The sequence below is a fragment of the Leptopilina heterotoma genome, unplaced genomic scaffold (genome assembly GCF_015476425.1).
Source record: "Leptopilina heterotoma isolate Lh14 unplaced genomic scaffold, ASM1547642v1 Lhet_68, whole genome shotgun sequence".
In the NCBI taxonomy this organism is placed as follows: domain Eukaryota; kingdom Metazoa; phylum Arthropoda; class Insecta; order Hymenoptera; family Figitidae; genus Leptopilina; species Leptopilina heterotoma.
Window position 1 is genome coordinate 2,069,995 of NW_025111157.1, and position 13,171 is coordinate 2,083,165.

Genomic DNA, 13,171 nt, shown 5'->3' on the forward strand with positions numbered 1-13,171 from the left:
AAAAGAATAATTATAAATTATAATCGTTTCAGGTTAAAAATCATTGTCTTTTACAAATACAGTTTTAACAAAGTGAACAAAGGGAACAAAGTTTAGAGTGAAGTTACTCACAAAGATTTGAAACATATCTGAATTCTAATTGGTTCAATACCAAAACAAAAAAAAATGACAAAGAGTTTGAATGAATTGAGGTTATGTTTATGTTGTTACCGTTTTGTTATTACACGGAAAATGACGCGGTGAAAATATTTATCAATATTAATGGATACCAATGGATCAAACAGACCAAGTTTGTACAATTATCCATAGTAGAATATCTGTGAATTCGACATTAAATACAGTGTATTATTATTAATTCACTATAATTATAGTAAATGCTTTGACAGTTCCTGACCATGTCAGCGTCTCTTTAAATTTCTGTTTTTTTTTCTTAAATTCATTTATATTTCATGTAGTATTCACATTCATTTATGTAGTATTTTTTTATTTTTAGCATTTACTTTATTTATTAACAGAAAATTAAAATGATTTTCCTCTCTTAGACTGATTTTAGTGATTTACAAAAGGAGGAACGCTATCAGAATCTGGCGAAAAGTTTGAAAGTAACTCGTTTAAAAACAAATGCAAAATCACAATTAATTCCATGGTCGAGTTGTTCCAGTATAAACGGTGATCCGTCAGATGCGAATTATACATTAGCTTCACAATTCTCAAAGACTGGCAGTGAAATTATCACATCGTCACGAAATTTAAAAAATCTCATTCATAAACGATCGTGTTATTCACCAATGGCAACGTCAAGTGTCAAGAGATTTTGTGTAAACGAAAAAAATTCAAATGATAAAGAAATTATGCCGCCTCCAAGTTCTTATGGAATTCGAACACCTCTTAAGAGAACTGCTTCCGCGGATCCTCCACAGGAACGAAGTAAATTCTCCCGTCAATCTACACATGATAACAATCATTTTTCTGAAGAAAAACAAACAACGCACTTTGATTTAAATTCGAGTAAAGATTTCTCAGAAGGTCACGTCGGTGGTGCTTCTGATTCACAAAGGGAGAAAAACAGCGATCGACATTTTCATCGATGGAGAGTTTTTCTCAATGATCGGGGAGAATTATTGATTAAAGGATTACTGAACAAGTGAGTGAATTTAAATTTTTAATTGTGGTCAGTGAATTACAATAAAAGTAATTCAAATAAAATAATATAATTCATTATTTTCAGTGAAATATGGGCTCGCAGTAAACCAGTTGCAGAAATGCTGTCACCGACAAAATTGAAATCGAAATATCAGCACACGTACTATCTTCACGGGAATATAATCGATGAAAAGAATGGTAATTTTTTGTATTTTCTTTATACAATTTGAAATTATCATAATTTTTGAACAATTAACAATTTTCTAATATTTTTTTTAATAATTATTTTCAATACGATTACTACAATACAATATAAATATTATCTTCAAAAAATTCAATTATTTCATAAATAATAAAATTCTTCGCGAGAATTCAATTACTTTTCAAACAATTTTAATAAAATTTCTCGAAAGAATTCAATTATTTTCAAAATTTTTATAAAATTCCTCGAAACAATTCAATTATTTTCAACAATGTTGATAAAATTTTTTTTAAAAAATAATTATTTTCAAAATTTTGAATAAATAAGAAAATTCTTCGCAAGAATTAAAATATTTTCATAAATAATAAAATTATTCATTCAATTATTTTTATAAATAATAAAATTATTCATTCAATTATTTTTATAAATAATAAAATTATTCATTCAATTATTTTTATAAATAATAAAATGTTTCGTAGAAATTCAATTATTTTCAATACAATTTTAATACAATTTCTCAAAAGAATACAATTATTTAAAAATATATTAATTAAATTCAATTATTTTCAACAATTCTGATAAAATTCTTCGAAACAAATCTATTATTTTTCTAAATTGTAAAATTCTTGTCAAGAATTCAATTATTGTCAATACAATTTTAATAAAATTTCTAGGAAAAAATTCAATTATATTCAAGATAATTTTAATAAAATGTCTCTAACAGTTTCAATTACTTTTAAAAATTGTAACATAATTTTTCTAAGCAATTGAATTGTTCTCAAAAGTTTTTAATAAAATTCTTTGCAAATTTCAATTATTTTCATAAATAATAAAATGTTTCGGATAAATTCAATTACTTTCAATATAATTGTAATAAAATTTCTGTAAAGAATACAATTATTTTTAAAAATATTATTTGAATTTAATTATTTTCTAGAGTTTTACTAAAAATTCAATTATTTTCAACAATTCTGATAAATTTCTTCGAAACAATTCAATTTTTATATGAATTGAAAAATTTTTGTCAAGAATTCAATTAGTTTTCTGAATAATAAAATTCTTCTGAGAAATTCAATTATTTTCAATGCAATTTTAATAAAATTTCTCGAAAGCATAAAATTATTTTTTAAAATATTAATTAAATGCGATTATTTTCAAGAATTTTTAAATAAATTCAATTATTTTCAACAATTTTGATAAAATTCTTTTTAAAAAATCATTATTTTCAAAATTTTGAATAAAATTCCTTCAAAAAATTAAATTATTTTCAAAAATTCAGATAAAATTCATCAAAATAATCCAATTATTTTTATAAAATGTAAAATCCTCCACAAGAATTTAATTATTTTCAATACAATTTTAATAAAATTTCTCTAAAGAATACAATTATTAAAAAAATATTATCTAAATTCAATTAATTTCAATAATTCTGATAAAATTCTTCGAAACAATTCAATTATTTTTGTAAATAATAAAATTCTTCTGAGAAATTCAATTATTTTCAATACAATTTTAATAAAATTTCTCTAACAGGTTCAATTAGTTTTAAAAATTGTAATAAAATTTTTCTAAACAATTCAATTGTTAAGTTTTTAATAAAATTCTTTGTAAATTTCAATTATTTTCAAAATTTTCAATTAAAATTATTTTAAAAAATGACATTTTTACGAAAGTTAATGAAATTCTTTTAAAAAATGTAATTATTTACATAATGTAATTATTTTTTAATTGTTTAAAAGAATTTAATTTTCTATGAATTTTTGCATAATTTAATAAAATAAGTGGATTCTTGAGAAGAATTTTATTAAAATTGTATTTAAAGTAATTGAATTCCTGTGAAAAATTTACTATTTATCTATATTATAGAATTCTTTCGAAGAATTTAAAAAAATGTTTAAAAATAATTTACTTTTCCCTGAAATTCAATTAAAATTGTATTTAAAATAATTGTATTTCAGCGGAAATTTTTATTATTTATGAAAATAATTGAATTCTTGAATTGAATTTTCTTAAATTTTTTTTTAAATAATTGAACTCTAGGGAAAAATTTAATTATTTTTTAAAATAATTGAATTTTCTCGGAAAATTTTTACATTTTTTTTTGCCATCATTGAAATTTTCGATGAAATCAATTAAAATTGTATTGGAAATAAGTGAAATCCTGATAAGAATTTTATTATTTATAAAAAAAATAATTTAATTTTTTCACGAAGATTTTTATTATTTATAAATTGACTTTTTGCAAATAATTTTATTACAATTATTGAAAATACTTGAATTCTTCATAGAAATCTATTAATTTCAAAATTTTCATTAAAAATTATTTTTAAAAAACTTTACTATTTTCAAGAATATTGATATAAATTCTTAAAAACAATTCAAATATTATAAAGAATTTTAATACAAATCTTGACAAGAATTAAATTATTTTCAATACAATTGTAATTATACATTTTCTCGAAAGAATTTAATTATTGAAAAAAATGTTAATAAATGTCTTTGATGGAATTCTATTATTATTAAATTTTTTGATAAATTTCTTTGCAAGAATTCAATGATTTTCAGTACATTAATTTAAAAATTGATAACATTTAAAAAGGAAAATTATTTAAAAAGTTGGGAAACAAAAGAGCAAACAGCAACTAACTTCAAATTGCGAATAGATTGCGCCGGAATACAGCGATTATAATATAGAAAATTTAGATATATAGATTCTTTCAAAACAAAAGATAAAAACGATTTTAAATACCTGATTTTCTTTTCTTTTTCAGAATTACCAAAATATATTTACCAGAAATTCTATAATGGATTTCCCGACGATTGGCGAAATGTTCATGTAATATGGAAAAAGTTCGTCGCTCAGGGATGCGGTGAAAATTTTCGCTGGCCAATGGACGTTAATTACAGTGATGATGATCTAAACAGTGAAATAACAGATATTACTCATATGCAAAAAACAGAAAAGAAATTCCAAGAATTGAGTTCCATGGAGAAATCGACACCTCAACGATCATCTGGTTACAGTTCTGATTTTCCGCATGAAAGAGAAACAACAAAAACTATCGATAAAGCCCGAAAAAATCAATCAATGGGAAATAATTTTACAGTAATTACCGAAGAATTCAGCGAAAAAGAAAATAGAAGTCCACACGAATCTCGAAATCAGACAAATATGACTATGGATACTTCATGTTCGGGAAAATTATACACAGCACTACATTACGCTCTAAGTTTAAAAGATATTATTTTCGAAAATAAACTCACATTCATAACACAAAATTTACTGCATGAAAAATGTCCCAAGGAATACGTTCAATGTGTGAGTAGAACAATTAGAGATTTGAATAATATTCTTTCCGTTAAAATTGGCGATCAAGATGAAAATACCTTAAAAAAGTTCATGGACAATCTTCGCACGAAAGATTCAGAAAATTTTACTCCAGCTTCTTCTTTAGCACAAGACGACGATTATACATCCAGAATTGATGAATGCGAGGCAAATAGTGAAAAACTCACAAAAAATAATTCTAACGATATTAATGAGAAATTGATGAGACAAATTATAACCGATAAAATAGTACAAGAAAATGATACTGAAGGATTGAGCAAAAATAAAAATAAAGAGTATGCATTAAATTCCAATATCGAGAAGAATTTAAATTTAAATTTTAATGCTAAAACAAAAACCCAAGAAACAGATTCCGAAAGTGAAATATATGCCGGTGTGCCTAAAATATCGGAGAAAATATTACAATCGAAAATTTATCACAAACGACAGAGAAGAATTGACACTAACGGAAAAAGTAGAATACGAAGCACTAATAAAGAATCTAAAAATGATTTACACTACGATTCAAGTGTTAGTATTCTCGAGGATGAATTTCATAAAAATACCACAGATAACGAGAGGATTGTACGAGTAGATTCGAAGAATTTGAAGACCACTGGAAATCATTCAAAAGTCGATGATTTCATAAAAGAAAGAAGAGCTGATCCACTAAGAGAAAATCACGTTATTGATAATAATAAAAGTTCCAGTAAAATTCCCCTTTTCTCCAAATTGCCAAATACAAATAACGATAATAAAAAATTAATCGTCAATAAGGAAAATATAGAAGACGATAATGATACTTTTCAACGAAGAGAGGACTATTCAGATTCTACGCAACGTAAGGAAATACAAAATCAAAAACCAATAATTACAAATACGGAAAATGTGAATTTTCATAATTTTAAAAAACCTCAAAATCCAACAATTGAACAAAATCCACATGTTTTGAAACAATCTCAAGTTAGACAGAATCAAGAAGAGAAAATTGGGGAAATTGGTAAAAATTCATCTCAAGATACTTTTGGTTCTGTGGAGAATCCGAAAATTTTGACAAATTGGATACCACTCGTTACATTCGTTGGTAATAAGTGTCAACTCGTTTTTGAAGGAACTTTGTTGAAGTAAGATAATTATTATTATAAAAATAATTTATTTATAAATTACATTAAAATTACAAAATTTTATAATAAACAAATTCTTTCAGCTCGGTTGGTCAATTGATGAAAAAGAAATTAACTACAAGTCAAGTTGTAAAACGAATTTCTACTTCCACGATCGAGACATCAGATCATCAATTTTATAAACTACTTGGGGAGATTAGTGTCAAAAAACATGGTAAGGAAAAGATTTAGAAAATTAATAAAATTCGTTACAAGAATTCAATTATTTTCATAAAAAATAACAAAACTTATCGTAAAATTTAAATTATTTTTGATACAATTTTAAATAAAATCATAGAAAATTGCATTTATTCTTAAATTTTGTTTTAAATTCGCTGAAAGAATTAAATAATTTTTAAAATTTTTGATAAAATTCTTCATAAAAATTGAATTTTAAGAAATATTCAATTATTTAAAAAATTATTTATTTTTGTATTTAAATAATTTAATTCTCGTAAAATTTTCTAATAAAAATTGATTAAAAAATGAATTTCACTTAAAATTTAAAATTATAATAATTATTAAATATTTATTTAAAAAATAAGTTATTGATGTTTTGGAATAATTCTACAATTAAACAAATTCGTAAATAAATGTAATAGAACATATTTTTGAGTATCTAATAATTTTTTGAGTGAATCAGGAGATTCTTAAGGGACAGGGAAAAAGTTTAAATTTTGTCTGAAAATCAGGGAAAAGTCAGGAAAGAACAAAATTAAATTTTTATAGCAACCCTGTAATAATTGTTTCTTTTTTCCAGTTGTGCCCAAGGAACTTTTGCCTCATTGCAGAACTGGATGCCCAGTGAACATTGATCAATTTTGTTCGTCGTGGTTAAAATTGAGAGGAGGTATAATTTAGAAAGAATTGCTTTTAAGTAGCAAATGTTACGCATGTTAGCGTCAGAAATTCGATATTCAATTTATAATTATTATTATTATTATTATTATGCAACTTACAAATTTTTTGAATTTTAAATATTTCAATTTTTGAATTAAATTTCAAAAATTAAGAAAAAAATTAGTTAAAAAAAATTAAAAACGATTTAAAATTAAAAAAAAAAATTATTAACTAATTTACTGTTTAATTATTATTTTCATAAATAATAAAATTTTTCGAAACGATTCAGTTATTTTTATAAATTGTGAAAATCTTTGCAAGAATTAAACTTTTTTGTAAATAATAAAATTTTCATTGAAATTCAATTTATTATTTAAAATTATCATGAAATTTAAAAAAAAACATTATTTAACAATTTTTTTTTAAATTCTTCGGAAAAAATCAATAATTTTCACATATAATAACATTTTTCACGATAATTTAATTATTTAAAAAAGTTTGAATAAAATTCTTCGTAAATATATAATTAATTTCATAAATAATAAAATTCTTATCAAGATTTCAATTTTTTTTTAAATTTAAATAAATTCTTAGGAACAATTCAATTATTTTTATAAACAGTAGAATTCATGACTGGAACTCAATTGTTTTCAATACAATTTTAATAAAATTCTTCGAAACGATTGAATTATTTTTATACATTGTGAAAATTTTCGCAAGAATTAACCTTTTTTTTATAAATAATAAAAATTCTTCGTGAAATTCAATTATTTTCAATCAAAATTATTTAAAAAAAATTGCATGATTTTTAAAATACTTGAAATTTTTCAAAAAATTTAATATTTACGAAAAGCAATAAAATTGTTCAAAAGAATTTAATTTACTATCAATAATTATTAATAATATTTAATAATAGAATTATTAATTACAATTATTGACACAACCGATTATTTTAAAAGATTGAAAGAAAGTTTTCATAAAATTCAATTACTTTCAAAATTTTCAATTAAAATTATTTAAAAAAACTATTATTTTAAAAAAAGTCAATGAAATTCGTCACGAGATTTTAATTATATTCAATACAATTCTAATCAAATTTCTCGTAAATTTTTAAAAGAATCCAATTATTTTTATAAACAATAAAATTCGTCGCAAAAATTCAATTATTTTCAAAACTTTGATAAAACTCTTTAAAACAATTCAATTATTTTTATAAGTTGTCAAAATTCTTCGCAAGAATTAAATTTTTTTATAAATAATAAAATTCCTTTCAGGAATTCAATTATTTTCAATACAATTTTAATAAAATTTTTCAAAAGAATTCGATTATTTTGAAAACTTTCATGAAATTCTTCGAAACAATTCAATTATTTTTATAAATTGTGAAAGTCTTCATAAAAATTAAATTTATTTTTTAAATAACAAAATTTTTCTCAGGAATTCAATTATTTTAAGAAAAAAATTTTTTTTGCGAACAGATTATCGTAATACATCGATTATTAATATAAGAGAAGATTAGTTTTTTTTATATTTAATTAATAATAATCGATTATTGTTAATTTCAGAAAATAATTTAGTCACGGAACGTGCACAAAACTCTGACGATGAAAAAAAATATGTTCCAATCAGTTCTCGTGGCAGGAATATTCGATCTCCTATGAAATATTGGTCAGGTAAAAATATTTCTTCATTCTTATTTAAAAATCTTTAAAATTATATCTAAATTATTATTAAAAAAAATTATTTAATTATTATTAAATACAAAATTATTATTAATTATTATTAATTAATTATTATTATTATTATTATTAATTAATATTATTATTATTATTATTTTATTATTATTAATTAATTATTATTATTAATTATTATTTAATTATTATTATTATTATTATTATTATTAATTATTATTATTATTTAATTATTTTCCTTTAAAAAAACAGGTGAGCGTAATTGCATGAAAGATGGAGATATCGTTTACGTGTCGGGTGATCCAAAGGAAAAATTTGTGACTTCCACAAATGATAGTCCACAAAAAAATCGGGTGAGTTAAAAAAAAAATTGCAAAATATTAAATTTTTAATTAAATTTTTAATTTAATTAAAAAATTTTTTATATTTAATAATAAAATTTAAATTTAAAATTTAAATTATTAATAAATACAAAAAAATTTTTAATTTATTATTTATATTTTTAAAATTATTTTCCAATAAATAATAAAGTTGAGAACTAATTTAATTTTTTTGTTTTTTTTTTGTTTTCTAAATTTGGAAATAATTGAAATTGCAAGTGTAGAGGTCATCGGAACATGTAACCACTAATGAAACAGCCAAGGGTGTTTTGCATTCGACAGAGAGACGTCACGCTAAAAATAAAGTCGCTCAAAAATTAAAATTTGTCTCAAGCGAAAGCGAAGAAGAACAAAAAGACAAAGACAATGTACGTTGATTATGTAAAAATCAATATGTTTGCCATTCTTTTTCATTATTTTTCTGTTTTTATTCTCGAAAAATAAAAATATCTTAATAGAAAGTTGATTTAAAAGAAAACTTCAAAATAAGGAAAAATTTAAGAACTTCGAAAAATTAAAAATAGGGAAAATAAATTAAAACAAAAAAGACGATATTTTCTTTATAAATATCTATTCAATTATTATTATTAGACAAAAAATAATATAATTTTTAATCAAAATTCCAACTAAAAGAAAATAATTGAATAAAATATTTCTTATTAATTAAAAATCATAATTACGATTATATCATTTACAGAACAAGCATAAATCTCATTTCTATGCATTCAGGAAAAGACAAAAAATTTCTTATCAGGATTATGACGACGATGAAAATTATCCCATCATTCAAAAGGGAACAGAAAAACCGAAACAAATGTAAGTTTACAGAAAAAATACAAATTTTGAAAAAAATTGAATATTATGTTTATATCTAAAATTATGTTCATTTAAAAGTATATTTTTCTATCTATCAACAATTTTAATTTAAAAAAAAAATCTTTTGTTACATGAATCAAAGGCAAAGAGGAAGAAATTCTGGACCTATGATTCATTTGACTTATGAGAAAAAAACTGGAAAAGAAGATATAACATTATCAGATGATCAAATTTCGGTTATTTGAAAATTTTTTGCAATTTTGATTAATTAAATTTGTAAATACAAAATAATAATGATTACAATTAACATTTTTTTAAGTGTTGATTATTTAATTAAGTTTTCGTAAATATATTATAAATATGTGTATATTCGTTTAATTATAAGGAATGTTTAAAGAAAATTAAATAACGTACAACGTATAAAATTTATTTCTGTAATTTTTGTTTATAATAAAATGTTAAAGAAATAATAAAGATATTTTTGTCTGCAAAACTACTTTAGTAATTTTTCAAAAACTATATTAATTATTAGTAAGTATTATTAATGAAATTTATGAAATAGAATAAATTTAATTACGATAAAAGATATTCTAAAATCGAAAGGTTTCGAAAAAACCAAAGAAATTTGTTAAAGGGTTTTGAATATATTTATTATAATATATGAATGCAATACATAAAATGTATTTCACCGTTTAGCCATTGTAAAAAATATATGAGAAGAGCACATTTTTATTAAAGATTTTAGAAAAAAAAAACAAATCGTAATATCCAATAAAATATTTCCTTATTCAGCTGTAATTAAAAATTAAACAGCGATTATAACAAAAATATCAATTACACATAAAATCCGATTTTGTGATGTATTAAAATTCTGAGATCAATGAAAATGTATAAAAAGACATTTGACATGTATATAAGTAAATTTGCTTTTTTGTCGCGAGACTTTGAATAAAAGACTAGATTTTATCGATTCCAGTTGAAAAAAATGAAGTAGAAAAAAAATTCAACACAAAAAATCGCCTAAAGAAAATATGATTAATAATCAAATTTTGTTAATTTCTGAATTTTCCCTCAATATAATTGTAAAAACAAAATTTTGTATATAAACCTATATACAATTGATTATCTAGAACAGCATTTTTACAAATATTTCTGGATTCTGTTTCTAAAAATTTTTCAAAATTGCAATCTTAATGTCTTCTTCTTTTTTTTTTTGCTTCAAGAAACATTTGTAAATTATGTGTCATCTAATTAACATATTTTATAATATAATCGATTATGCATTATGTGTGAAAAAAAATTATATTACAACAATTTTGCACTAAATGTTATTGAACATTCGTCAATAATAAAAAAAATTCTGAGAATTGTCTTATCTCAAAAGCAAGAGAAAAAGAAATTCGGATAAAAATTGATTAAAATTTCCACAACAAAAACAAGTACAATAAAAATTTTCAAAATTCATTTGTTTCCAAATTTCAATATTAGAAAAAATAAATAATTTCAACAAAACAAAAATGACTAGATTTAATTGCCAACAACAATAAAATTATTTTGTTTTCTTTAAAATAATTCTTTTACATAAAAATTTATATGTAAACTGTAAAAGATTTAAAAACGAGAGAACTATATCTCTTGGTAATAAATAAGTATAATCTTAACTCTTTGATTAAAAAATTAACTAAATAAGTTAATTTGCAATAGCCTGTGACGGAAAGAAGAAACAAACTTCTTTCTTTCGTTCTTTAAAGAACTTCTTTTGGATTTTGTCACAAATGTTAAAAAATGAAATTTTCACTTTTTTGACAAATAAATTTGTTACGAATATTAAATAATAAAAAATTATTTTTAGTTGAAAAAAGGTCCACAGGCCTCGGATCGACTTTTATATTGTATTGTAGTGATTTTCCCTTTTCACTGTTTTCAAAATTCAATTATTCAAAACTTAAATAATTTTGTTAAATAAATATTTTAAAATGTTTCTTATTTGTTTTTCCACGGGAAATAAAATTTAAAAAATTTCAATTCAAAACGTTCTGAAATTAAATAATTTCTAAAAATTACAACTATTTCATAATTCAATTGTTTTCTACAATTTTAAACTAAAATTCATCTCTAAATCAATTATTTTTAATAATTTTCCGAAAACTCTTCGAAAATTCAATTATTTTTGCAAGATTTGCAATTAAATTTCTGCAAAAGTTGATTTTTAATAATTAGTAGTATTTTATTACAATTTTTGAACATCAACTTTCGAAGAATTTTAATTCCTCAACTTTTAAAAATAATTGAATTATCAAAAACTTTTCTTCGAAATATTGTAATAAAATATCTAAATAAGTTTTCGAAATATTAAATTAAAAATATTTTCAATAATTTAATTAATTCAATTAATTAAATTTAAATTAATTTAAATCAATTTCAATTAAATTAAAAATTTTTTAAATTGAATATTTCGAAAATTTATTTAGATATTTTATTGCAATATTTCGAAGAAATGTTTTTGTTAATTCAATTATTATCAAAATTTAAGGAATTTAAATTCTTCGAAAGTTGATTTTCAAAGATTGTAATAAAATACTAATAATTATTCAAAATCTTTTTAATTCTATATTTCGAGAATTTAATTAAAAAAAATTATACAAAAATAATTTTCGAAAGATTTGTGTAATAGTTATTTTTCTTACAATAAAAATCTGAAAAAGTTACAAATTATACAAAAATTTAGTATTTTATTGCAACATTTGGAAGAAAAGTTTTTGAGAATTCCATTATTTTCAAAATTTTAGGAATTAAAATTCTTTGAAAGTTGATTTTCAAAAATTGTAATAAAACATTTGAAAAAGTCAATTATTTTCAATTAAATTTTACAAAATTTCAATTATTGAAAATCTTTTTAATTGAATATTTCGAAAATTTAGTTGGAAAAATTATTCAAAAATAATTTTCAAAAGATTGGTCCAATATTTATTTTTCTTACTATAAAAATCGAAAAAATTGCAAATTATACCAAAAATTTGGTACTTTGTTGCAATATTTGGAAGAAAATTTTTTAAGAATTTAGTTATTTTCAAAATTTGAGGAATTAAAATTTATCAAAAGTTGATTGCAAAAAATCAATTAATTTCCAATAAATTTTACAAAATTTCAATTAATAAAAATCTTTCTAAATGAATATTTCGAATTTTTTATACTGTAAAAATCGAAATAAGTTGCAATTTATACTAAAAATTAGTTATTTTGTTGCAATATTTGGAAGAAAAGTTTTTGAGTATTCAATTATTTTCAAAATTTAAGCAATTAAATTTCTTCCAAATTTATTTTTAAAAATTGTAATAAAATACTTGAAAAAAAAATCAATTTCAATTAAATTGTACAACATTTCAATTAATCAAAATCGTTTAAATTGAATATTTCGAAAATTCAATTAGAAAAATTATTTAAAAATAATTTTTGAAAGATTTATCCAATATTTAGTTTTCTTACTATAAAAATCGAAAAAATTGCAAATTATACCAAGAATTTGGTACTTTGTTGCAATATTCGTAAGAAAAGTTTTTGAGAATTCAATTATTTTCAAAATTTGAGGAATTAAAATTCTTCGAAAG

At 20.9% G+C, this 13,171-nt stretch overlaps 1 protein-coding gene across 4 annotated transcripts; it reads left to right on the forward strand.

The window, feature by feature from the left end:
- The first annotated feature begins 141 nt into the window (after positions 1-141).
- LOC122510257 (TNF receptor-associated factor family protein DDB_G0272098-like) lies at positions 142-9,972 on the forward strand. 4 transcript variants are annotated; one of them, XM_043624755.1, is made up of 11 exons: positions 142-289; positions 543-1,144; positions 1,229-1,341; positions 4,117-5,797; positions 5,881-6,011; positions 6,597-6,686; positions 8,242-8,349; positions 8,620-8,720; positions 8,972-9,115; positions 9,445-9,563; positions 9,706-9,972. In XM_043624755.1, exons 1-11 carry the CDS (start codon positions 272-274, stop codon positions 9,806-9,808), a joined length of 3,210 nt encoding a protein of 1,069 aa, XP_043480690.1. In that variant the 5' UTR covers positions 142-271; the 3' UTR covers positions 9,809-9,972. The 4 variants fall into 4 exon arrangements, with proteins under 4 accessions (XP_043480690.1, XP_043480691.1, XP_043480693.1 ...); XM_043624757.1 differs by having other exon boundaries at positions 208-342; XM_043624756.1 differs by lacking the exon at positions 8,972-9,115.
- Positions 9,973-13,171: the final 3,199 nt, after the last annotated feature.